This window comes from Ceratotherium simum, chromosome 7 (assembly GCF_057802395.1).
Source record: "Ceratotherium simum simum isolate JZ-2026a chromosome 7, ASM5780239v1, whole genome shotgun sequence".
Lineage (NCBI taxonomy): Eukaryota > Metazoa > Chordata > Mammalia > Perissodactyla > Rhinocerotidae > Ceratotherium > Ceratotherium simum.
Window position 1 is genome coordinate 28370036 of NC_141906.1, and position 26918 is coordinate 28396953.

Sequence of the window (26918 nt, forward strand, 5' to 3'; positions counted from 1 at the left end):
GGGCCACAGAAGCAGACATAACTTAACCTAACTTAACCACTAGGCCACAGGGCTGGCTGCAAAAACTTTATTCTTTTAATAGGAAAGTCGTTGTTTGTTAGAGAAAATACATTGACAAGTACTTGAAGATAGAAGGTATTAACAGTGAGGGGATAGTGACCATTCAAATAAATACCACCCACCAATAAAAGGAGTCAGAGATGCTTGGAGAAATGGCTGATTTCAGGGCTTGTGATGGAAAATACAAGATGATTCTGGATTATCTTCTAGCGTCAGAAAGTATGGGAGTGCTCAAAAAATAATGTGGATCTGTCAAAATGATAGAGGGACCAATTTGAAGGGGTTTCTAATAGCCAAACCAGGGACAATTTGAGCAACAAAATAAATAATGCTAGTAATGGATGATAGCCTTTAGAATTTGAATCCATAAGTCCATATTGACTTAAATAAACAAACAAACAAATAAATGGGAGAGAAGGGAAAGCTCTTCTTTACAGTAGAATTCCAATTAATAAATGTAGAAGTAATAACAGAAACAGAAAATCACCTTTTGGCGAACAACACAGTAATAAATGTTTCAAGCAAGAATGATTAATATATGCTAAAATTAGTGGGAAAAAGTATGATGAGAAACAAGATATATATATGTATGAAATATGCGTATAATCTCAAAGTATTCCCTAGCAAGGTACTTATTAACTACCAAGGGAAAAACAATAACTTTGTGATGGAGAAACCTGGCAGTCTCTTAAGCAAATGATAGATGTTAACATAACCAGCAATGGCACAAAGTGATGTCTTGTGTCTTCTGAAATGATGTACTGAGAAGGGCACAATATCACTTCTGTGGTATTCTTGCCAAAAAATGCATAACCTGAAGTGAATCAAGAGGAAATGTGCAACAGACCCCAAACGAGGGACGCTCTACAAAACATCTGGCTGGTGCTCTTCAAAAGTGTTTAAGATCATGAAAGACAAGGAAAAACTGAAGAACTGTTCCAAATTAAAGGAGACTATGGAGACAAGAAAACTAAATGCAAAGATGTCATACTGAGTTGGATCCTGGATCAGAGGAGGGACATTAATGAGACATTTGGCAGAATTTAGATAATGTCTATAAATTAGATAATAGTGTTGTATCAATATTAATTTCCTGATTTTGATGATTGTACTGTGGTTATGTAAGATGCTAACAGTGGTGAATTTGGGTGAAGGGTATACAGGAATTTTTTGTACTGTTGTTGCAACATTTTTTAAGTCTGAAATTATTTCAAAATTAAAAGTTAAAAGAAATTTTAAGAACGGTGGAACTATTCTCTGTTTAAAATGGGGGAAATAGTCAGTTCCTAGAGAGAAGAAAGAGGGGAGGACAACCCAGGACAAGGCGAAAGTGTGCATACTCTCTAGTGTGACCCACTCCTTCCCCCCACTAACCCTCAGTGAAGGCTACGAAAATCACAAAGTCACACAGAAACCTAAGAGAGCAGCAAAGATCAGAGCAAAGACAAAGTGACTGTGATACACTGACCCAGAGGGACTTGCCAAATCGTGGTGGGGGCTCTGTATCATCACACCTCGGAAGAGGCTGTGAGCATGATGTAATACATGGTATGCATCACACATGTTAACTATTTATCGGAAATATTAAAGAAAGGTGCATCTAAATGTTAAAGTCTAAATCATAAAATTTTTACAAAATAACAAAGGAATATATCTTCATGACATTGGAGTAATGAGAGTCTTCTTAAATAGGACACAAATAGTACTAACCTTTTTATAAAGGAAAAAAAGGATATGAATTTGACTACATAAAGGAAAAACAGTGATAAATTTGACTATATTAAAATTCAGAACACTTGGTAATCAAAAGCAGAGCACTTGTACATAATAGATGATGTAGGAACATGCCAAAAGGCATCTGACAAAAGCAAGTGGCAGATAAGATTCATCCCACTCTCCACGTGCAAAGCCATCAGAGAGGGAGCCTTTTTGTAATTAGTACAAAGGTACCCTATGTGCTAGACACAGCTTCTATCAAAAGACACCATAAAAGAGTAAAAAGGCAAACCACAGATTTCAGAAAGATATTTGCAATCAATTTAACCAACAAAGAACTAGTATGCAGAATATATAAAGAAGAACTCCAAATGAATAAGAAAAAGACAACTTAACAGTGAAATAGGCAAAAGACTTGAACAGTCACTTCAAAAAATAAGCATATGAAAAGGTATTCAACTTCCAGCCTCTCACATACAGATGATCAGGTTGTGCACTGTACAACCTCACAACATCTATTGTGTAGACATAGGAGATTTGTATATGTATTACAACAATTTCCCAGCAGATGACAATGAAAACTCTCATACACTACTGGTGAGGTTGTAGACTGGTGCAACCACTTTGGAATACAATTTGCCATTATCTAGAAAAATTGAAGATATGCATACCCTGTGAGCCCACAAATCTCCCCAGGCACATGGGCATCAAAATACAGGTACAAGAATATTGACAGTTGGGGCCAGCCCCGTGGCATAGTGGTTAAGTGCATGCGCTCTGCTGCTGGTGGCCCGGGTTCAGATCCCGGGCATGCACCGATGCACCGCTTGTTAGGCCATGCTGTGGCAGCGTCCCGTATAAAGTGGAGGAAGATGGACATGGATGTTAGCCCAGGGCCAGTCTTCCTCAGCAAAAAAAAAAAAAATTGTGGAGGATTGGCATGGATGTTAGCTCAGGGCTGATTGGGCTGATCTTCCTCACAAAAAAAAAAAAGACTATTCACAGTGGAATTGTTTCTAATTGTGAAAAACCAGAAACAAGATAAATGTCCTTCAGCAATAAAATGTGTAAATAGATTATGGTACATTCATACCTTGGAATGCTACCAACAAAATAAACTGCAGCCACATACAACATGAATGAATTGTGCAAAAATAATATTGATTTTTTTTCTTGTTTTTCTAACTTTCTTTAGGACGCAATGAACTATACGAAGCCAAAAATATATACAATGGATTGTGGGGTTTATAATTTATGTAGAAATAAAACATATGACAACAATAACACAAACACTAGGAGAGGGAAATGGAAGAATCCTGTTGTAAGGATCTCACACTATGTGTTGAAGTGGCATAATATTACTTAAAAGTAAACTGCAGTAAGTTAAAGATGTGCACTATAACCCCTAAAGCAACCACAAAAATGACACAACTAAGAGGCACAGCTAATAAGCCAACAAAGAAGATAAAACGGAGTCATAAAAAAACATTCAATCCAAAGAAGGCAGAAAAAGAGGAGAAGAGCTTTTTCAGTCCTCCTGTTTCCAAATTCTAGAGGACAAACTGGTGACGCCTCCCTGGAGGAGCCAGCCCCTGCCTCTGTGCATCTCGGCTGTTCACACCTGAGTCCACACTGAAGTCACATCCTGCCTAAGCTCCTGAGCCATCCAGACTGGGGAAGTAAATACCTCACCAGTCTCAGCGTGCATGTACATGCAGGGGATTCATGCACACCTGCGTGCACACACACACACACACTCACAAACATACACACACACACACACACACTGCCCCTAAATCAGGTCCCTGTCTGGACCACTGGGCTCTCCCACTGTCACCTTTTTCTGCCTTTGGGTAACCCCTGAGTGCCCATGTAACCCCCAAATTGCAAGAGCCCCTTCCCCTTAGCCGAGCCCCAGGTCATACCAGTCAGTACTACCAGCTTCTGCCTGTTGGTGCCCCTGGGATGGAGCCTGACCTGAACACTGACTTGCTCTGAGCCTCTAATGGCTCATCTGTAAAATGGCAGAAATCCCTCAGAAGATGTAACTGCTCTATGAGCGATATCAAGAGCCACAGAAATGAAAATGTTAGTACACTGTCACCTCCTCCCAGCCTGTCTCCTTGGGGTCCTCCCCAAGTTCTTCTGGGTTTCTCATCATTTCCTCCTTTGAGTCCCTGGAAATGACTCCCCACTGGGAATCTCCTAAGGCTCCTCCTCTGGAGCCACAGGTCTACTTATCCATCCTCCCCCTCAGTCTCACAGATCAGTGCCTTGGAGCTGGGCGCTGACCTCAGGCTTTACCTTTTCAGAGGTGAAACCAAAGCACAGCAGCCTGCGCCCCGACGGGAGGTCACTACAGGCTGCCATGGTGAGGTTGGGGGTGAGAAGACAAAGAAGGATTTATAGGGGATTTGGAGGAAGGTAAACCTGAGATTGGAACTGAACTCCACCTTTTACCACTGACAAGCCTAAGTTCATATCCCAGCTCTATCATTTAATATCTATGATAGTTTAAGAAAATTAGTTAACATCCTAAACCTCAGTGTCCTCATCTATAAACTGGGCTAATAAATAGTGTTCATCTTAGGGTTGCTGTGAGTATTAAGAGATACTCTATGGAAAAACCTTTGGAATCATGCCTGGCATGTAGTAAGTACTCAATGAATGCTAACTCTTCATATTGTTGCTGAGACTAAGAATGCTTGGGGCCTGTCAAATGCTGCCTCTCATGTGGGGTGTGAGGGGGAAAGCTGTGGTGTGGATGGAAGAGTCCTAGAAGACCTGAGTTTGAGGCCTGGCTCTTCTTGCAAGGTGAAACTAAGTAAATCACTTGGAATCTCCGGGCCTTGATAGGGTTAGTTACTCATTCATTCATGCATTCATTCATTCAACCTCAAAGGGCTGCTCTAAGTTGCAAATGAGAATGTTAAAATTCCTCTCTGCCTGCATGTATTCCTTCAACACAACACCTACCGAGCACATATTCTGCAGTGGGCTCTGTGCTGGGCACTGGGACAGAGATGAATAAGACATCGTCCCCCACTAGCAACACTTTCAGTCTAGCTGGGAGATAGATCAGCAAGACAGTGGTTATTCCATGGTAAAGACATGTCCAGGGACTTGGCCTTAAAGGTGAGGAGAAAGATTGGAAGCTAGAGAGCTATATGAAGTTAAGGAAGAGTTTATTTTCTCTAATGACAGACTTGAGCTTTTTCATATGCTGAGGGAAAAAGGGGGACAAGTGGAAGATATCCTGAGGGCAGAGGAGAGAAGAGACATCTCTTTCACCGGGAACTGAAGGAAGAGAGAAAGATGAACACAGTGGCCAGTTTGTGGGGACAGAGGAACTCAAAGGAGCTCTTGTCTGTGGCTCTGACTTTTACAGCAGAGGAGGTATGCCTCTTTCTACAGAGAGCACAGGATGTCTGGCATCTTCCTCTCAGCTCTCCCATCTGTCCCACTCCCCTGCTAGTCAGAACATTAAGCCTTATAGGGTGATTTAGCTGTGTTGGTCTTTTGTCTCTACTAGGTCTGTAAATTCCTTTACCTTGACGCTTCCAGAACAACCAAACCTCTCCTCTTGCTGTGCAAGTCTGTGCAAGTCTTCACAACTCCTCTTGCTCCTGGTTCTCGCTCTACCTCTCTTCTCTCTTTTTCTCAGTCTCCTTCACTGACAACTGTTATTCTGTCTGCCCCTTAGGAATCATAAATAAGATGTGGGCCCATTACTGAATCATATATCTTTTAATACCTGCTCTCTTAATTATACAAGAAGCTGGCCAAAGCTTCAAAATCACTGCTTTCAGAGCCCAAGTAAATGTTTAGACTCCTCCCACCTTCTTACTATTCCTCATTTGCCCACTGAGCAGGCAGTGTTCGAGCACCTCCTGTGTGTCTATGGTGGCTCTGTGCTTGGAGCCCCAGGAACACACCAGAAGTGTGCTGTTACCGCTGCTCTCCTGGAACTCACATTCTGAAAGGAAAGCAAGGTCATCATCCATGACACTGAGGACAAGACCAGGCAGGAGGCCCCACAGCCAGTCTATAGGGGCTTAGGAAGGGGAAAGTCTCTGTGGCCTGTTGTTTGTGGTCCAAGAAGACCAGAGGTCTCCCCAGCAACTTGCCTCTGTCCTTGTCACTGTGCACCCCAAACACAAAAGTGAGTCCATCATTCCTGACTGGTTCCTCTCTCCCTGATAAGCCCCACCTAGTCCTTCCCAGGCTTCTTGGACCAAAGATTCCTCATATACTTTCTTTTCCTCCTAATCAAGGGTCTTCTTCATCCGTTCTATCACCTCTGGCCCATCACTCTTCTTTCCCCTCATATTGCACACCCACTTCCCTCCTAATCTTTTACTCAGCAATCAATTACCTGGAACATCACAGATAAACAAGTGTCTTGTAAGTTTACATTTCACACACAGAGGCCAAAAGCTCCCTGAGGACAAGGAATGTCTTGTTCATCTTTGTAGCTCCCATAACATCTGGCATAATACCTGTCTGTGCCCCGAAGGAGCAGACATACATATGGGAAGTGGTCCATCTTCCTCGCAAACCCCTCAGGGCCTAAATTAGAAATAGGCTTTCTCCCATTGACTGTTTTGTTCTAACAGTCTCTGATCCCCACTCCTCCGGCCACGCCAAGGCCAAAGCTAATGGGTGAGGATGGAAATACCAGCACCTTCAACATCTCCTATACCAACTTCTTCCTGGTGGGCTTCCCTGGATTGCGAGAGTGGCGGTCCCTCCTGGTCCTGCCTCTTACCTTCCTTTATGTGACCATGATCTCAGCCAATGGCCTGGTCATCCAGACGGTGGCGGGTCAGCAGAGCTTGCATCAGCCCATGTACGTGCTCATTGCCCTGCTCCTAGCTGTCAACATTTGTGCTGCCACAGCTGTGATGCCCAAAATGCTGGAGGGCTTTGTGCATTATGCTAATCCCATATCACTGTATGGCTGCCTGGCCCAGATGTTCTTTATCTACTTTACCCTCCTTCTGGACTACAACCTCCTGCTGGCCATGGCCCTAGATCGCTATATGGCCATCTGCCACCCACTCCGCTACACTGACCTGATGACCACCCGCCTGCTGGGCATGGTGGCCATTCTTGCCCTGACACGGAGCCTGGGAGTGGCAGTGCCCTTGGTGTTGCTAACCTCACAAGCTCAATTCTGCCGGACAGCAGTGATTCGACACTTCACTTGTGAGTACATTGCACTGCTGAGCATAGCTTGTGGAGACTTGACCTTCAACAATCAGTTGGGGCTGGCCATGTGGCTGGTCAATGTGACCTTTGATTTAGCCCTGCTGGGGACCTCCTATACCCACGTCATCTATGCTGCCTTCCAGATCTCTTCCGGGAAAGCTCGAGCAAAGGCCTTGCACACATGTGGCTCCCACTTACTGGTCATCCTCATCATCTACCTCTCTGGTCTTTCCACTTCCATTGTTTTTCGAGGGACCAAGACTGTGTCTCAGGATATCCAGAACCTGCTCAGTGCCATCTATTTGCTGCTCCCAGGAGCCTTGAATCCTGTCATTTATGGGGTGAGGACCAGGGAGATCCAGCAACATGTAGAAAAGATGCTCTGTGGAAAGGAATCAGCCCAGGAGGTTGGGGAGAAGCCAAAGAGGCTGCAGATTATGAGAGTGGAGGGGAAACTACCAGGGTGAGAGGACTACATCAGCTCAGGAAATTGGGGCTGTGACCTCAGGGAACAAGAGATAAGCAGGCAGTACTATGAGACAAGCTGAAATTTCCAGAGAAGATTATGGGCTCAACAGAAGGTCCATTGTTAGTCAAGTACTGCTTTTTGAATACTTAGTATGCTCTGCTTTCACTCCAATAATAAAATTGCTTTTCCCTATTTATCCTTGTTAGTTTAGTTTCTCTGGCATCTTTCCCCCAACTCCTGAGAAAGCCCCCAACTAATATCTGGATGTATGGAGCTCCACTGAAAGTTGTATAGAGCAAGTCATACAGACCACAACCTGCCCCGAACACCCAGTCTGAAACAAATAAACTGGTTAGGCCCTTCCCTGGGGGAAGTCTCTCCCAAATACAGCCCAAGACTTGACACGAAGGCCAGTCTGACCAAATATACAGCTCAGCCTTGACACCTCTAGTCTAATCCAAACACACAGGTTGGGTTCTAGAGTCTAATTAGTCCCCGAAACAGATGAGGACCTGGCTGATATCCCTAATCTGACAGAGGCACACAGGTCAGGCCTACCCCAGGTGTCCAGTCTAGCCCAAACAGGTCAGGTGCTGCCCAGGGTCCCCTAGTCTGACAGACACCCAGACCAGGATCAGACCCAGTCTGATCCAAAGACTAGACTAGGCCCTGATCTTGTACTTGAGCCTGACCCAAACCCATAGGTCAGGCCACTCTTCCCATGATAGCCAGTGTGATTTACTTAAAAATTACCCCCTGCTTAAAAGACTTCCACAGCTCTCTGTCATCTATAGAATCGAGTGTCCTTCAGGGATGTCCCAGAAAGGGGCTGTGGTGTCTGCATACTGCACAGAGCCATCTGTAAACCACCCAAGTTTTCTCTTCCTCTAACTGACCATAGGGACTCCCCATGAGGCCATACGTGTAGGCTGGGAGAGAGAAGGTGTAGCAGGAGTGAGAACCATGGGCATTTGTGCCACTTCTTCAGTAATTTACTTGTGCTTTCAGGACCTACCTAAGCCCAATCTTGCTTGTACCACTTCCATTTGATGATGGAATGCTACTGTGCATGCCCAATTTTATGGCTTGGTGGGTCAGACAACATCCAGTTCATGATGGGCAGCTCAGGTTGCACGGTAGCTTGGTGGCCCACGGTTAAGCATTCAGTCTCTACTAAGGCCCAGTAGCAAGCCGAAAGCTTTTTCTCAAAAGGTGAGTAGCTATCAACAGAGGATGGCAGGGCTTTGCTCCAAAATCCTAAGGGCCTGCCAAAGCCTCCAATCAGCATCCGTATCTGCCACTGACACTTCAGCACCATGGATCTGCTGGATCATATGGTCCAAATGGCAGAGCAGCTTGCATGGCAGCCTGGACCCGTTGCAGAGCCTTCTCTTGTTCTGGGCGCCACTCAAAACTAGCAGCTTTTCAGGTCACATGGTAAATGGGCCAGAGTAGCACACCCAAATAAGGAATATTGTTGCCATATTGCCTCCAAAATCCAAAGAGGCCCACTAGGCGCTGTGCCTCTCTTTTGGTTGTAGGAGGACCCAAGTGCAACAATTTATCCTTCACGATAGAATGAGTATCTCAACACACCTCATACCATTGGACCCCTAGAAAATTCACTGAGGTAGAAGCCCCCTGAATTTTTGTCGGATTTATTTCCCTCTCTTTGACACACAAATGTCTTACCAAGCAGTCTAGAGTAGTTGCTACTTCCTGCTCACTAGGTCCAATTAGCATGTCATCAATGTAATGGAGCAGTGTGATGTATCGTGGAAGGGAAAGGTCATCAAGATGAACTAAGTTATGACATAGGGCTGGAGAGTTGATATACCCGAGGCACAACATATACATGGTCACCCAGAACCTTGCCTCTTGTAAGTATTTGATTAGGAGTGAAAAATGATGATATTTTGCCTATTTCTATTGCCACATCATACCATGGACTATCAGTGCTCTCTGTACTACTGGAAATAGTCATTAGTGCCTTTAAAGCTAATCAGATTAGAGAACCAATTCCAGAAACCCCAGAACCAATTCAGATTCCATTCCTCTAGAACCACTTTTGGTACCAAAATCTGTATTAGTCAAGGTTCTCATTCTCCAGAGAAACAGAATCAATAAGAGGGGTGTGTGTGTATATATACGAATATATACATATATAGACTCATAATCTAGAGAGATTTTAAGTAATTGGCTCACACAATTGTGGAACTGGCAAATCCAAAATTGGCGGAGCAGGCCAGCAGGCTGAAGACCCAGAGAAGAGCTGATATTGCAGTTCAAGTCCAAAGGCAGTCTGGAGGCACAAGTCCTTCTTTCTCAGGGGACCTCATTCTTTTTTCTCTTAAGAACTTCAGTTGATTGGATGAGGCCCCCACACTACAGACAGTAATCTGATTTACTCAAACTCTGATTTAAAAAAAAAAATACCTTCACAGTGCTATCCAGACTAGTGTTTGACCAAATATCTGTGTACCATGGCCTACCTAGCTGACACATAAAATTAACCATCACAGATTCCTAGGCTCAGAGCAAGCCTAGCCAAGTGTGGAAGGAGTGCCCTAGCACAGAGCCAATCTGCAAAAGACTGAGATAGCTCCTGAAACTCAAGGAAATCTGTCGAAACATTAACTGAACATGCACTAAAGGAACAGCGACTGCACTGCAAAAGTAGTCTAGAAAACTCTCAAACAAAATATTGCAACAAAAAAATCACAGACATACAATGAAACAGGAAAATGTAGCCCATTCAAAAGAACAAGATAAACTGACAGAAACTGTCCCTAAGGAAGCCCAGCCATCAGATTTACTAGACAAATACACTGAAACAACTGTCTTAAACTTGTTTGACGAGTCAAAGGAAAACATGGACAAATAAGTAAAGGCAATCAGGAAAATTATGTATTAACAAAATCAGAAATCAACAAAGAGATAGAAATTATTAAAAGGAACCAAATGGAAATTCTAGAATGAAAATAACTGAAATGAAAATTTCATTAAAGGAGCTGTTCAACAGCAGATATGAGCAGGAAGAAGAAAGAATCAGTGAACCTGAAGATAGGACGATTGAAATTATCGAGTCTAAGAAGCAGAAAAGGAATAAAGAAGGGTGAAGAGAGTCGGGACTCGTGGGACACCAATAAATGGACTGATAGATGTATTATAGGAGGCCCAGAAGGAAAAGAAAGGGGCAAAAACATAATCTGGAGAAATAAGGGCTGAAAACTTTCCAAATTTAATGAAAGATGTGAATCTACCAATCCAAGCAGCTCAACAAACTCCAAGCAGGATAAACTCGGAGACCCACACCAAGACATACAGCCATTAGGATGGTTATTATAAAAAATATAAAAAATTAGTAAATGCTGGCAAGGATGTGGAATAATTGGAACTCTCATGCACTGCTGGTGGAAATGTAAAATGGTGCAGCTGCTATAGAAAACAGTTTGGCAGTTCATCAAACAGTTAAACACAGCAATTCCTCTTCTAGGTATATACCCACAAGAATTGAAAGTAGGAATCCAAACAGTTACTTGTGCATCAATGTTCACAGCAGCATTATTCACAATAGCCAAAAGGTGGAAATAACTCAAATGTCTATTTACAGATGAATGGATAAACAAAATGTGATATATACATGCAATGGAATATTATTCAGCCTTAAAAAGAAATAAAATTATGATACATGCTGCATGGATGAACCTGAAAACATTATGCTAAGTGAAACAAGTCAGACAGAAAAGGACACACATTGTATGATTCTATTTATAGGAGGTACCTAGAATAGGCAAATTCAGAGACAGAAAGCAGAGGTTTCCAGGGACTGAGGGGAGAAGTGAATGGGGATATCTGTTTGGGATGATGAAAAAGTTCTGGAAATACAGGCATACCTCATTTTATTGCATTTTGCAGATATTGGGTTTTTTTACAAATTGAAGGTATGTGGCAACCTTGTGTCAAGCAAGACTATTGGTGCCATTTTTCCAACAGCATTTGCTTTCTTCAAGTCTCTATGTCATTTTGGTAATTCTTGGAATATTTCAAACTTTTTCATTATTATATTTGTTATGATGACCTGTGATCAATGATCTTTGATGTTACTACCGTAACTGTTTTGGAGCATCATGAACTGCGCCCATATGTCAGCGAACTTAATTGACAAGTGTGTGTGTTCTAACTGCTCCAGTGACCGGCCTTTCCCCCATCTCTTTCCCTCTCCTCAGGCCTCCCTAGTCCCTGAGACACAATAGTGAAATTAGGCCAATTAATAACCCTACAATGGCCTCTAAGTGTTCAAGTGAAAGGAAGAGTCACACATCTCTGACTTTAAATCAAAAGCTAGAAATTATTAAGCTTAGTGAGGAAGGCATGTCAAAAGCTGAGATGGGCTGAAACCTAGGCCTCTTGGGCCAATTAGCCAAGTTGTGAATGCAAAGGAAAAGTTCTTGAAGGAAATTAAAAGTGCTGCTCCAGTAGACACACAAATGATTAAGAAAGCAAAATGTCCTTATTGCTGATATGGAGAGTTTTAATGGTCTGGATAGAAGATCAAACCAGCCACAACATTCCCTTAAGCCCAAGCTTATTCCAGAGCAAGGCCCTTACTCTATTCAATTCTACGAAGGCTGAGAGAGGTCAGGAAGCTGCAGAAGGAAAGCTTGTAGTTAACAGAGGTTGGTTCATTGGGTTTAAGGACAGAAGCTGTCTCCATAACAAAAAAGTGCAGTGAATGCTGACGTAGAAGCTGCAGCAAGCTATCCAGAAGATCTAGCTAAGATAATTCATGAAGGCGGCTACACTAAACAACAGATTTTCAGTGTAGATGAAATAGTCTTATATTGGAAGAAGATGCCTTCTAGGACTTTCATAGAGAGAAGTCAATGCCTGGCCTCAAAGCTGCAAAGGACAGGCAGCTTGTTAGGGGCTGCCTTGTTAGAGCGTCGCTGCCTTTCTTGTTAGGGGCTAATACAGCTGATGACTTTAAGTTGAAGCCAATGCTCATTTACCATTCCAAAAATTCGAGGGCCCTTAAGAATTATGCTAAATCTACTCTGCCTGTGCTCTGTAAATGGAACAAAGCCTGGATGACAGTACATCTGTTTACAACACAGTTTCCTGCATATTTTAAGCCCACTGTTGAGACTTACTGCTCAGAGAAAAAGATTCCTTTCAAAATATAACTGCTCTTTGACAATGCACCTAGTCACCCAAGAGCTCTGATGGAGATGTACAACAAAATTAATGTTGTTTTCATGCCTTCTAACACAATATCCATTCTGCAGCCCATGGATCAAGGAGTAATTTCACCCTTCAAATCTTACTATTTTAGAAATACATCTCGTAAGGGTATAGCTGCCACAAATAGTGACTCCTCTGATGGATCTGGGCAAAGTAAATTAAAAACCTTCTAGAAAGGATTCACCACTCTAGATACCATTAAGAACATTCATGATTCATGGGAAGAAGTCAAAATATCAACATTAACAGGAGTTTGCAAGTTGATTCTAATCCTCCTGGGTGACTTTGAAGGATTCAAGACTTAAGTCGAGATGGTAACTGCAGATGTGGTGGAAATAGCAAGAGAACTAGAAGTAGAGCCAGAAGATGTGACTGTACTGCTGCAATCTCATGATAAAACTTTAACGGATGAGTTGTTTCTGATGGATAAGCAAAGAAAGTGGCTTCTTGAGATAAAATCTATTCCTTGTGAAGACTGTTGAAATGACAGCAAAGGTTTGAATATTACATAAACCTAGTTGATAAAGCAGCAGCAGGGTTTGAGAGGATTGACTCCAATTTTGAAAGTTCTGTGGGAAAAATGCTATCATACAGCATCCCATGCTACAGAGAAATCGTTTGTGAAAGGAAGATTCAATCGATGCAGCAAACTTCACTGTTGTCTTACTTTAAGAAACTGCCACAGCCACTCCAGCCTTCAGCAACCACCACCCTAATCAGTCAGCAGCCAAACATGGAGGCAAGACTCTCCACCAGCAAAAAGATTACAACTCACTAAAGGCTCAGATGATGGTTAGCATTTTTTAGCAAGTCTTTTTCAATTAAGGTATGTACATTTGTTTTTAGACATAATGCTGTTGCACACTTAGCCTACAGTATAGTGTAAACATAACCTTTATATGCACTGGGAAACCAAAAAATTCGTGTGACTCGCTTTACTGCAGTGGTCTGGAACCAAACCTGCAATGTTTCCGAGGTATGCCTGTAGATAGTGGTAACGGTTGTACGTTGTGTATGTACTTAATGCCACTAAACTGTATGCTTTAAAATGGGTAAAATGGTAACATTTATGTAATGTATATTTTACCACAATAAAAAAAAGAGGAAAAAAGCATACATTAAAATCAGAATTCTATATAGTGTCTCAGTAACTTGTCTTAAAATTTTCTCCCTATATTCTCAAAGAACAGGAAATGTTTTTTCAAATTCGACCTTTGTATGAAAATAAATGACAAAATTAGTCACACACAATCATTCAGAAATATTTATCTTTATTTCAGAATGACCTATAAGACCTTATCCAGATAAAGTCCTGTCAGCACTTCTCAAGGGTTATGACTCAGTTTTGCTTCCAACGGACCCACCAGTCAAAGCAGTAAAACTAAGTCTCTTCACCAAAACTGAGGTCACCAGAAAAGGGGTGCCAGATGGGCAAAGAAACCCTATTTAATCACTCCCTATTTGCAAGATGACTTCTTTTGCATTCCTAAAACTTCTATTTTGATTCCCAATATATCCATTTTAAAAAATCATTACTTTCACACTATATAGAAACAGTACTTTAAATCGATTGATCTTTTTGCTGCAATAAGGTCCAGCAAAGCCTTACCACTTCAAGCAACCCTACTATGCCTATCTATGCTCAAGTAGTTGGGCTATTGAAGAAGTGCTGGTCTCTGTAAGACTTTCCTCAGGATCCACACATCAGACACTCATCTCTGTTCTCCAAAGAGCACACCATGGCTGCTGTGTTCCTCTCCTTCTCTTCTTCCTCTTTTGATGCCTTTTCCTTATCTTTCAGCTTCTCTTTATTTAGAGTGAACTGGATCGGATTAGCGGCTGGTCTTGTCCTTAAATAATACATCCCAGTCTTCAAACCCTACAAGGGAAATAAATACAACTATTAGGAGAAACTATGAGAACACTAGACATTCAAGACCAATGTTTAAAATACATTTCCATAAATGCAAATTGTTTTCTAAACTTGGAATTCTATTTCTTCCAGGAAGCCCTCTCAAAAATGCTTAAAGAAAGAGAAAGAGTCAGACAATATACTCTGTTCTTTTCACCCTTAAAACAAGCTTATCTCTTTGGAAATGTCAAATATTTTTGTTCTCTAGTCTTTTTTTTGTTTTTATGTGTATGACTTCCAAGTTTGCCTAAGACAACATGTCTGCCTTAGATTATAAGTATTTGGAGGCCTAGAATGTATCTCTGTATAAGAACAGATTATGACTACAAGGATAAGGATCATCATCTTCTATTCAGTACCCCAGTCCTGGCACATAGTAAATATGTTCAATAAATGTTTGCTAAATTAAAAAAAATTGTAATTTTATATCAACACCCAGCATATTGCCAAGGAATATGAATACAATCCAGAATCACAGGACTTTACAGTTGGCAATGACTAGCTAAGTAAATGGCTTTTATACTTTAGATAGATAAAGTGGGGGAACAATGGATGTTTTTGAATAGTGGGTTGACATATGTAGTTTTATTTTAGTAATGGCAGCAATGCACAAGATGGCCTAGAGCCCAGAAATACCAGAAGAAGAGATCAGTTAAGAAGTTAAGAATAATGGCAGTGGAATAGTAAAGAAGAAAGTCAAGAAACAGTACAAAAGAAAAACCAACACAACTTGGTGAGTGACTACATGGAGAGTAAAGGGAGGATCACAGGTTAACTCCAAGGTTTCAAACCCAGGGATGAAACAATCCTAAAAGAAACGAGAAAATCCAAAGTGAGAGTTTGATCTGGTACAAAATCCATGGGTTGGTTTTAACATATCAGATTTGAAGTGAAAGAATAACTTCTAGGCGGCAATACTTAACAGGTAGCTAGAATATAAAACTCTGTTCCAATTCCCAAATATCCCAAGTTGGCAATAAGTCCTCCTTGCTTTCCTCCACCAACCTGCTTCCAGCCATAGAAGTGCATGCTAGTCAGTTTGCCATAGTTAGGCTCAGCAATATGGATGTTCAAAGACTGGCTTTGATCAATAAAAGCGCCTCTCTCGGCTGCCATCTTGAGAATGGTTTTCTGAGAAATTTCCCACACAGTCTTATAAAGTTGCTTCAGGTCATCAGGAATTTCTTGTATGCTCTGAAGAAGGGAAATGAAATGTTTATTGTACTCTGGTTGAAGAAAGCAGTATGATTAACAGAATAATGACCCAAGGGTCTGGCCTTGGTTCTATTTCCTGCCAGGTCTGACCCTACCATTCAGTATAATACAATATGATCCTTATCAAGTTTCCCAAGACTGCTCACCTCTCGCTTAGAAAGCCCAACAAAACCCCATCTAACAAACAAAACATCAGTCTGATGGTAGTGATTTAAGATCCATCTTTAATTGGTTTATGACCAAAACAGTCATTGTTCTAGAAGCACTTAAGAAAGAAAAAGTCAGACCTAAGCAATAAATTACCCTTGTGTTTTACAGAAAACAAATAATCAAGGGTATAACTCACAGGGACAAGATCCAGGGAAGCAATGAGACAAAACCCTTTAAATAAGCTAAGACTCTGCAAACTACATTTGGACTCAGTAGAAATAAGGTTTTCTTAGGTCTAGGGTTAACTTGCATCATACAGACTGGTTAATGCTACAGTTTCTATCAGCAAATATAGAAATGTTAGGAATCTTTATCTGTGTTGCTAAGCAGAACAATGTTTAGCCAGAGTCCTCTATCTACAAATAAATGCTCCTTGATTCTCAGTTGCAAATATTTTATTATTAAACACTATTTGTGGCTCTGTCTTTTGGACTATCAGTCCTCAATCTCCATCATACTTTTTTTTTAAAATAATTTTATTTATTTATTTTCCCCCAAAGCCCCAGTAGATAGTTGTACATCATAGTTTCACATCCTTCTAGTTGCTGTACGTGGGATGTGACCTCAGCATGGCCGGAGAAGCAGTGCGTTGGTGTGCGCCCGGGATCCGAACCCGGGACACCAGCAGTGGAGCACGCGCACTTAACCGCTAAGCCACAGGGCTGGCCCTCCATCATACTTTTTAATTAAGTTTGACTCTCTAACTTCAGACTTTATATCAATGGTCCCCAAACTTTAATGCACTTTGGAATTACCTAGGGAGTCTTTAAAAAATACTTATGCCTGGCTTCCATTCCCAGACATTCTTATTTAACTGGTATGGGGTGCAACCTAAGCTTCAGGATTTTAAAAGCTCCCCAATTGATTCTAACGTGCAGAGAAGTTGGGAGCCACTGCTTTATATTATTGCACAAATAAGGGGGTAAGGCCTAGCTATGTGAAGATGTATATAATCCTAGCGCAACAATGCAGAGGTGAAGAGAGCTACATAAGACTATATGATCACGGTGAATAGCCATTCTTTCTCTCCATTGCCTGGGGTAAGTGAGAAGGTACCAATGTTCAACTTAGGTCCTAAAGAAGACACTTTTTCTTTCACTCTGTACCTGGATAGAGCCATTGCATGCAATAATCTGATTTTTCATCTCTTCATTCCACAAGCCCCGCTCAGTAAGATCTTTCAGTAAGTGAGGATTTACAATCTGAATGCAAAAGCAGAAAATATGTAAAGGAATAAATAACAATGACAGGGCCTAAACAGGATCACAGGCCTGGAGCTTAAAGTAAATAAGATCATTGAAGAATTATTTAACATGAGATTGCTTGGCAAATTCTATTTTTAATAAAACTGAGATGCCCATCCCACCACACAAAAGCTATATTCCTTTAAAATCTTGGTATTTGTTATTCAAGAAACAGAATATATGGTATTTGCAAAAGTGAAATAATGAACATTGCCTAAGCTGAGTAAATCTATGGATTGATCCTTTTTTTTTCTAAGTAAGGATACAATAAATACGTAAGAAGAAAAATTAGAAATGCATCCACCCCAAACCTTACAGAAATTTATTTCAGGATATCTGCAAATTCACAAATAAAATAGTTTAAATTACTGGTTCTCAACCCTAGCTGCACATTAGAATTACCTGGGAACCTTAAAAAAAACACTGGTCCCAACCACCAGAAATTCTAATCTGTAACCTAGGTAAGAACCACTGTCTTAAATGATACTTCTATTGAGTATCACCAACTTAAACATCTGAGGTTATAGTATACATTACTATGATCACAGAATGTTTAAACATCATATGAACTCGAATATCAACAAGTTACTTTCATACTTAACTCTCAATCATTCATTCTTTCAGCAGATATTTATTAAATGTCTATTATTCGCTGAAATAACATAGAATAATATTAGAGATGAAAATCTAATCAAAGCTTTGCCCCCATACTGAGATAAAGGGATATACTAAATATGAGTTAGCATTTATTTCTAACATCAGACTTTTCAAAGATTTCCCTGTAGGTCCAGTTGTGATTTTCTCACCTGAAATTCTCCTGACAAGACTCTGCGAGTGTAAATGTTGCTGGTATAAGGTTCAATGGACTCATTATTTCCCAAAATCTGAGCAGTTGAAGCAGTAGGCATTGGGGCAATAAGTAAACTGTTTCTTACACCATACCTAAAGAAAAGGAGATTATTAGGTGCTAGTCCTAAAACCACAATCGGCCAGGAAGGCAGCTACTTTAGCTCACTGTAGTAAATGCAGCTGCTATGAGTAACATCATACATGCATTAGACTCAAATGATGACTTTTGAATTTAACTCTCACAGTATTGAATGCAACTCCACAGTATGAGTGGTATAGCTCGTTCCTCTCCTAAGTGCCTGACTCCTAATCAGAATTAGCAGTTTTTACTGCTGGCAATCCTTACCATGCCATGACTTATGCCACTCGCACTGTGGCACTCAGGAATCAGAGCAGTTGATACACTATCTTGCCCAAGGAAATACTCAAATGGCTGTTGCAGAGTCCTCAGCTGTATCAGGGTACACTCATTCAACCCTCACTCTTTCCTAAGTGCCCATGTGACCACTGTGCTGGGCCCTTTCAGGAAACATAATGATGTGAAAGTGGTCAGAATCAGACACCTATCACCACAATTCTCCATTATTCTCAGTAGGATAATGAAAAGGGAAGATTATGCTCACAGTATATTCCTCACTTCCTCTATTACCTCTTCAATTATAAGTTCCTAGAAGAATGTCAACATCTTTTGACTCTATCCAGTGCCAAAGAGAGTACTTAAGGAAGAATACACTATCTGAACATGCAGAAATCTTCCAACTGCCCTAAGCTCGTCCTTCAAAGCTCATTCCAAGAGATATTTACTCTAGAACCCCTTTCCTGATGGGGCAGACACTAAATACAAGTGTCAAATACAAATATTTGCTCTGCAAAATTTTATATGACCTGTACCGTTATGTATACTTTAACTATTTGTGTTGCATGTCTTACCTTAGTCTTAAGTTTCTCCAACACAAAGAGCTTGTCTTTCCTACATTCTACACATTCTCTACCTCTGGATTCATACAGTGCTTAGCATAGAGCCTCATATCCTAATGGAGTCGGTACAACTGGGTTCTAATCTCACTCTGTCACTTTCTAGCTGTGAGGCATCAAGCAAACCACCAACTATCTCCATGTCTTTACTTCCTCAGTAAAGTGGACAGTGATTTCCTGCCCAAAGACAGGAAAATGTTTTGAAAAGTCATACATATATGATATATTCAAATTGGAATTGTCTGTAATCATTAAAAACATTAGGAAAATCTGCATGTACTAAAAGAAAAAGATCTCCAAAATAAATCACTAAATAAAAAGTCTCAGAATATGTCAAGTTTGATCACATTTATGTAACAAAACTGTGTGTGTATATTAGCAAACATCAACATTTCTAGACCAAAAAAAGGTCTAGAAAAATATGCACTATTAACAATGATTATCTCTTGGAAAAAGAATAAGTTGGTTTTTTGTTTGTTTTGTGCGACAAGTGGTTGGCAGAACAGGTACAAAGAAGGGCTTTTACTTTCTATTTAATCTCTGTATTTGAACTTTATTAACAAGGAACATGTATTCACGTATTAATTTTGAAATTTAAGAAAGTTGTACATAAAAAAATATCTACGCTATAGTATTTTGAGAAAAAACAAAACAGAGAACAGGTCCATTTTTGGAAAAGTTTAATTTGCACATAAATACACACATCTACACATGCTCAGAAGAAAGTTTGAAGGATGACAGACAAAAAGATGCAAACAAGTTTTCTGGGGGAAGTGGTATTGGGATAATTTTCATTTTATTCCCTTTCCACGCGTATGTTTTTCTAAATTTTCTAACGTATTATTTGAGTAATAAAACAATTTTAAGGCAAATAGATATTTTTTAAAGAGCATTTTAAAGTTACTGCTTCCTTCTGCAAACATTAAACACTTTGTATATGCATTAACCCTGAGATGACAGACTCACCACGATAGAAAATGAAAACAACTTTTTTCATTATTCACTCAGCAAAACATTCTGCCTGCCCTCAAATCTCTTATAATTACTAGTTTGAAGGGGTGACAAAGACTCAATTTTACATTTTTCTTTCACACAGTTTAACATATTACCCTCCAAAAGCTCTTCCAAAATCTCTAACTTATTCCTATGACAATCAATTCCATGAAAGCCATTTATGTGCCCAATGTGGTTAAGCAATAAATAAAACTGAAAAACATTTAAAAAGCATGTACACTTGGAAATATGAAGGTTTAATGAGAAAAAGAATTGCCTAATCTAGGTAGTTAAGCCCCTAAAACAAGATCAACTAGTAATTATAACACCTACCATGTATTAAAATGCTTTCATTGTGCCAAGCAATTTGCAGGTTACTATACATATATTATTTTAGGAAGTATTTTTACAAAAATAGTTGGGCAGATAGGTCATTTTAGCCACATTTAAAAGAGAAAAAATGAGTTTCAGAAGTTAAAATAACATACCTAACTTCTGAAGAGCCAGGATGAAAACCTGAACCCTCCTCACTTCAAAGCTACTTTCTATCTCTTTACTTACTTTGCAATCTTCTCCTTGAGAAGTTTCCAGTCCCATAGGTCTGTGGGAGTAACATTCCACATATCATACTGAAGGATCTAAGGAATAAACAACCCAAATTTATGATACATCACTGTATGACAACTTAAAACTAAAATAAAAACCAAACAAATTAACTGCCATGCCCCCACAACCCAACAAATGCTATCTTCTAGTAGAGCTGTATAAGGAATACAAGGAACAGAGATTCTCCTGGACAAATTTCCACGTAGTTATATTGATCAGAAGCAGGCTAAGAAAACTTGTTAGGGCTTACCTCCTCCCCATGTCCCTGCTGAGCCCTCTCAGATGAACCATATCATTTCTACAAACCAGGAAATCCTAACCTTCATGAAAGTGTGTTGCTGAGAAGCATTCTCTTTTTGTAAAGTAAAAGCATTACTCTACCCTCATCTTTCTTAGTTGCCTTGATCTGCCCCTTGATCTATTTACTTAACTAATAAACACCTATTTCAAACAGTCACACATTTGATTTCCTAATATCAGAAGGAATGTCAGAACTAAAAATAACATCTTATTTTACATGGAAGAGAATCATGCTACTGATAATAAAGGCAGTGTGGAAGGCAGAATTCTGGGACAGCTCCCAGATTCTCACTCCCTGGTGCACAGGCCATGTATAATCTCCTCCTCTTGAGTGTGTAAAGGACCTGGAAATACGATGGATGCCACTCATATATATAATTATGTCAAAGGTGAAGAGCTTCTGTAGATGTAATTAAGGCTGCAACTCAATTAATTCTGAGTTAAACAAAAGGGAGATTATCCTGGGTGGGGGTGACTTATCAAATGAAAACTGTCAAAAAGAATAACTGGACTGGGCCCTTCTTGAAATGAGGGACTCTCCCTTCTACTGGCTTTGAAGAAGCAAGATGCCATGAGTTTTAGAGCTGCAAGGAAATTAATTTTGCCAACAACCAGGGGAGCCTGGAGGAGGACCCTGAGCCTCAGATGAGACCAGAGCCTCTACCAACAGCTTGACTACAGCCTTGTGAGACCCAGAGAAGATGACCCAGCTAAGCTGAGCCTGGACTCCTGACCCATGGAAACTAAGATAATGAATGTATGCTGTTTTAATCCACTAAGTTTAGCAATAGAAAAGTAATACAATTAGCTTTTCCTTAAGTCATCTTAGCAATTACTAGTTCTAAATAAGAGATTAAAATAGAGTATCTTTTTTACTCCAGAGGACAAAAGTACCATATTAGTTTCCTATGGCTGGTGTAACAAATTACCATAAACTTGATAGCTTAAAATAACAAAAATTTATTCTCTCAACAAATTTATTCTGGAGGCCACAAACCCAAAATCTACATGTTGAGAGGGCCACACTCCCTCCAGAAGCTCTAGAGGAGACTGTGTTCTTTGCCTCTTCCAGCTTCTAGTGGCTATCAGCATTCCCAGGTTGTGGCTGCATCACTAATCTCTGCCTCCATGCTCATGTTGCCTCCTCTTCTTCCTTGTATCTCTTGTAAAAACAACTGTCATTGGATTTAGGGCCCACCTAGATAACCCAGGATAATCTCTTCATTTCAAAATCCTTAAGAACATCTGCAAAGGCCCTTTTTAAACCAAATAAGGTAACATTCCCAGGTTCCAGGGATTAGGGTGTGAACATATCTTTTTGAGGGCTACCATTTAGCCTACTATAAGAACTCACAGGCAAAAAGAAATTTCATCTATATACTTACTCCTTTGCTGACTGGAGAACCCTCATAGGTTTCATATGGACCATACTCCTTGGACAAGTCACAGCTGGCTTCCAAGGCTCCATAATAAATGGTTTCAAAGATTTGCTTATTCAGCAACTGGGCCTCTGGACTCTCAAAAGGATACCTCATCAGAATAAAAGCATCTGCCAGACCTTGTACCCCAATTCCAATGGGGCGATGGCGTTTATTTGATAAGCAAGCCTTTGTGTCAACGATTTACAGAAGAAAGAGATAACATTACTGAACAGAAAAAGCAACATTCTATACCAAATGACACACACTCTCTATCTCAGTTTTCTCACACCATTCCAATGATAACCATTTAAATAATGACTGGCAGATCGTGAAACTCCCTCCACCTTGAATTTCAATAAATTACCAATAAGCAGAGAAATCTATTCATACCTCTGGGATAGGGTAATAGTTAATATCAATAATTTTATTCAAGTTTCGGACAATAACTTTGGTGACTTCAGCCAACTTCTCAAAGTCATATGTGTGTTCTGATGTGACAAACATATTCAGGGCCAGGGAAGCCAAGTTACAAACTGCAACCTGGAATGCAAAGAAAAAGATCAAGAATCAGAATTTTTATTTTTTCCCCCTATGACACCATGTAAGGCTCTAACATTCTCTGACATTAAAATTTTAAATTTTTATCTTTGACTTCTCCCTCTTCATCATTCGCCAGTTCATTTCCAAATCCCAATACCTATTCACATATGTGAGTTGTAACATGCACAGTGAAATAGGTAAGATGGAGAGAACCCTATGTTCCACAGCCTATGGATCTAGTACCAGGCATATCACATTGTGCTGTAATTTTTTATGTATATCTGTCTCAGTCAGTAGATGTGCACTGTCTACTACAGTAGGCACTAGCCACATGTAGCTATTTAATTAAAATTAAATAAAATTTAAAATTCAGTTTCTCAGTTCACTAGTCATATTTCAAGTGCTCAATAGCCACCAGATACAGAACATGTCCATCATTGCAGAGAGCTCTTCCAAATTACACAAGTCTACCTCACCCTCATTGAGATTCTGACAAACCCGTAACAACAGAGGATCCAAGTCTGTGAATTCTGAAAAAGCTCTTCGGGTGATTCTCCCACTACATACACTACACTAGGTAGTGAGATTTTTCAGGTAGGGATCATATCTTATTTATCCTTATATTTTTAGTACTGGCACCATATCAAGCATATAGTAAATGCTTAATAATGTTGAATGAATACACCTTCTTTTCCATTTTGATTATGACTATCCCAATCCAAACTCTCAAATCCTCTCACCTAGACTCCCTCATGCCCTCAATTCTACACATGTTGCCAAAGTCGCCATTTGTAAAACATAGCTCAGATCACATGTCTGATAAATGCTAGGGAGAAAAACAAGGCAGGAAAAGAAAACAGAGAGTCCTGGGGACAAGGATGGAAGGAGTGCCATTTTTAAACAGGGTTGTCAAGGAAGACCTCACTGAGAATGTGACAAATGAACAAAGAAATGAAGAGGTTAGAAAGCAAGCCAGGTGGCTATCTGGGAGGAAGAACATTTTAACATTCAAAGTAAACAGCAAAAATCCTGATGGGAGCATGCTTGATATGTATGAGGAACAGTAAAGAAATTAGTAGGGCTGGAGCACAGTGAGCAAGGGGGAAAGTAACAGCAGATGAGGTGGGGATATCCAGTTGTGTAGGACCTTATAGGGCACTGTCAAAATTCTGGATGGAAATGAAGTACTGATACATGCTACAACATGGATAAACCTTGAAAATGTGCTAAGTGAAAGAAGCCTGACACAAAAAGCCACATGCTATATGATTCCATTTTTATGGAATGCCCACAATAGGTAAATCCAGAGACAGAAAATAGATTAGTGGTTGCCAGGGACTGGGTGAAAAGGAGAACAGGGAGTGACTACTAATGGGTATAAGGTTTCTTTCTGGGGTGATAAAAATGTTCTAGAATTAGATATTGGTGATGGTTGCACAGCCTTGTGGATATACTAAAAAACACTGAATTGTACACTTTAGAAGGGTGAATTTTATGGTATGTGAATTATATTTCACTTTCAATTAAAAAAAGGAAAGAACAAACTCTGGGTGGGTTGGAAAGTCAAAGAGGAGTGTTGTGCAGAGGAATGATATGATTTGATTTTTGTTTTAAAAAGGATCACTGTAGTCTGCGTAATATAATCTCTATTGTATAATAGTTATTTAAGGTTACATCAATTTCCTCCAACTAAATTGTTAGTTTCCAGAGGGCAGGGGCTGAGCCATATTCAGTTAATTTATATTCCCAGAGCACTTAGTACAGTATCTTTCACATAGCTGGTGCTCAATAAAATTTTGTTGAATTAAACTGCAACCTTAGCTGTACATTTAACTCACTTACCATTTTCTTTCTGACTTTTCATTTGTCATGTTTTTTTAGGTCCTGGAATTTGGTATCTGCTCCTTCCTCCTCATTTCCATAGTTTATATCCATTATCAAAGCAGCCTGTCATCCAGCTACTGCAGTAATCTTCTTAAGCTAATCTCCAAAATCTTCTCATACCAAGACACTTGATAATCTTCATCCTAGCACTTTGATGCTATTTTCCTTTCAGAAACCTACAAGAGCTTCCTACCTCTGTGACAGGCCAGCTTTCACGTACTATCTTCCTTCCCCCAGCCACAGCCAGCACTCAGTATACCAAACTGTAATGTATTTGCTCCATCAAAACAAACTTACTTGACACTCAATGCACAAAACCTATGCCTATCTCTGATGTGTCATACAGGCCATTCTTCCCAAATGGAAAGCTTTTCCGTAAACTTTTTTTTTTAAAAAAAAAAAACAAGTCTAGGGGCCGGCCCCGTGGCTTAGCGGTTAAGTGCACGCGCTCCGCTACTGGCGGCCCGGGTTCGGATCCCGGGCGCGCACCGATGCAATGCTTCTCCGGCCATGCTGAGGCCGCGTCCCACATACAGCAACTAGAAGGATGTGCAGCTATAACCTACGACTATCTACGGGGGCTTTGGGGGAAAAATAAATAAACAAATTAAAAAAATTAAAAAAAAAAAAAAAGTCTATGTCTCATTTCTAGCCTTGCCTCTTCTGTGAACTGCTTTAAAGATTTGAGATTAGAATTTTGCCTCACCATTCACTGAAAGGACTCCCTACCTGCTTACATATTTTAAACTGAATGAGCATCCAAACACATTTTAGTGTTTGCCCTAAACCACCATTATTGTATATTGCTATTTTTCTCACATAAAGATTAATTACAACAATGTGTAAGAAAAAGTTGACAGTCTTTTCTAAATGGCTTAGAATAAAAGATATTTAAAGGCACAGATCACACCTCTCCCTTCCTTTGTAATCTGTCTATTCTAGTGCCCTTCTGCTTACAACAAGCTAAGAAAACTCCCTTCACCCACCTCAAGTGAAATCAAGTGAGGGATTCACAAACAATAACTCCCTGAGATTCTTCTCTTAGTACTCTAGGCAGAGGTTTTTCTACCTACCTCATCTTTGCTGGTATATTCTACTATTTCTGTGCACAGGTTGCTGCATTTGATCGTTCCCAGGTTCTGCTGGTTGCTCTTCCGATTACAGGAATCTTTGTAGAGCATGTACGGAGTGCCTGTCTCTGTCTGAGACTCAATGATGGCATACCAAAGCTGCTGAGCTTTTACAACTTTGCGGACACGACCCTGTTTCTCATAACTGAAAGGCAAAGCCACTATTATTTCAATATTCCCTAAGGAAGTCTTTACTGCAGACAACTATAAGACACTAAAATATAAAATTATAAAAACTCTTAAATTTTTTATTTAGTATTGCTAAGAGAAAAAAATAAGGAATATGATATTCATTTCACTCTGGCTAAAGCCACAGAGGAAAATCAGGCAGCTTTAGATCCCTTCAGATACACCCCAATCCCACTAAATCAACAATACCTTCCACAATAAAAAGGAACAAAACCTAAAGTAGTCAAATCGCACTATTGTGCTAAAAGTACCATCATGCTATTATTTAATGAACTATTAACATGTGTGTCCCAGTTGCTCTTGATTCCTGTGTGCAATACAAAGCTTAACTTATTTTATCAAATGTACTATATGACAAAGCAAAAAAATAACCCTGCTAACACTTTGCCTTAATTTTTAAAAGGACCAATTTAAAAACCCAAGCACTATTTACATGTCCCAAAGTTTTAAGAAAGAAAAAGACAAAAACCAAAATTTTGGTGAAGATTCAGGAAGAAAACCTGACCAAGATAAAATTATTAATCACATTCTCTTCTAGATGCTTCTGAAGATTCCTAGAAACTGGCTAATGACTGATGTAGTTTTAAAATTTGGATTCCCCCAAATACGAGAAACACATGGTTAAAACATTACTACTTTCGTATTTTTCCCATACCTTTCATATAGCTTCTCAAATTCCTCTCCCCAAACCTCATCCAGACCGGGACACTCATTTGGACACATCAAAGACCAGTCCTACAAAGGGAAGAA

General features: G+C 40.0%; 2 protein-coding genes across 2 annotated transcripts in view; one reads left to right on the plus strand and one right to left on the minus strand.

The window, feature by feature from the left end:
* Window positions 1-6434: 6434 nt before the first annotated feature.
* On the plus strand, window positions 6435-7454 carry LOC101406996 (olfactory receptor 52Z1P-like). The gene has a single exon (XM_004433933.3). It carries the CDS (start codon window positions 6435-6437, stop codon window positions 7452-7454), a length of 1020 nt encoding a protein of 339 aa, XP_004433990.1.
* A 6500-nt stretch (window positions 7455-13954) lies between these two features.
* The window catches only part of RRM1 (ribonucleotide reductase catalytic subunit M1), a 33996-nt gene continuing 21032 nt past the window's right edge, over window positions 13955-26918 (minus strand). Inside the window, exons 11-19 of the mRNA XM_004433934.3 lie at window positions 26824-26903; window positions 25923-26124; window positions 22816-22965; window positions 22390-22611; window positions 20660-20736; window positions 18088-18223; window positions 17144-17239; window positions 15618-15806; window positions 13955-14579 (exon numbers count right to left, since the gene is read on the minus strand). Coding sequence (XP_004433991.1) covers window positions 14391-14579; window positions 15618-15806; window positions 17144-17239; window positions 18088-18223; window positions 20660-20736; window positions 22390-22611; window positions 22816-22965; window positions 25923-26124; window positions 26824-26903 — 1341 coding nt within the window. The 3' untranslated portion in view covers window positions 13955-14390. The remainder of the gene's footprint in view (window positions 14580-15617; window positions 15807-17143; window positions 17240-18087; window positions 18224-20659; window positions 20737-22389; window positions 22612-22815; window positions 22966-25922; window positions 26125-26823; window positions 26904-26918) is intronic.

What these genes read in the sequence shown, in the direction of transcription:
- LOC101406996 (XM_004433933.3), top strand. Translation starts at nt 6,435, where the DNA reads ATGGGTGAGGATGGAAATACCAGCACCTTCAACATCTCCTATACCAAC.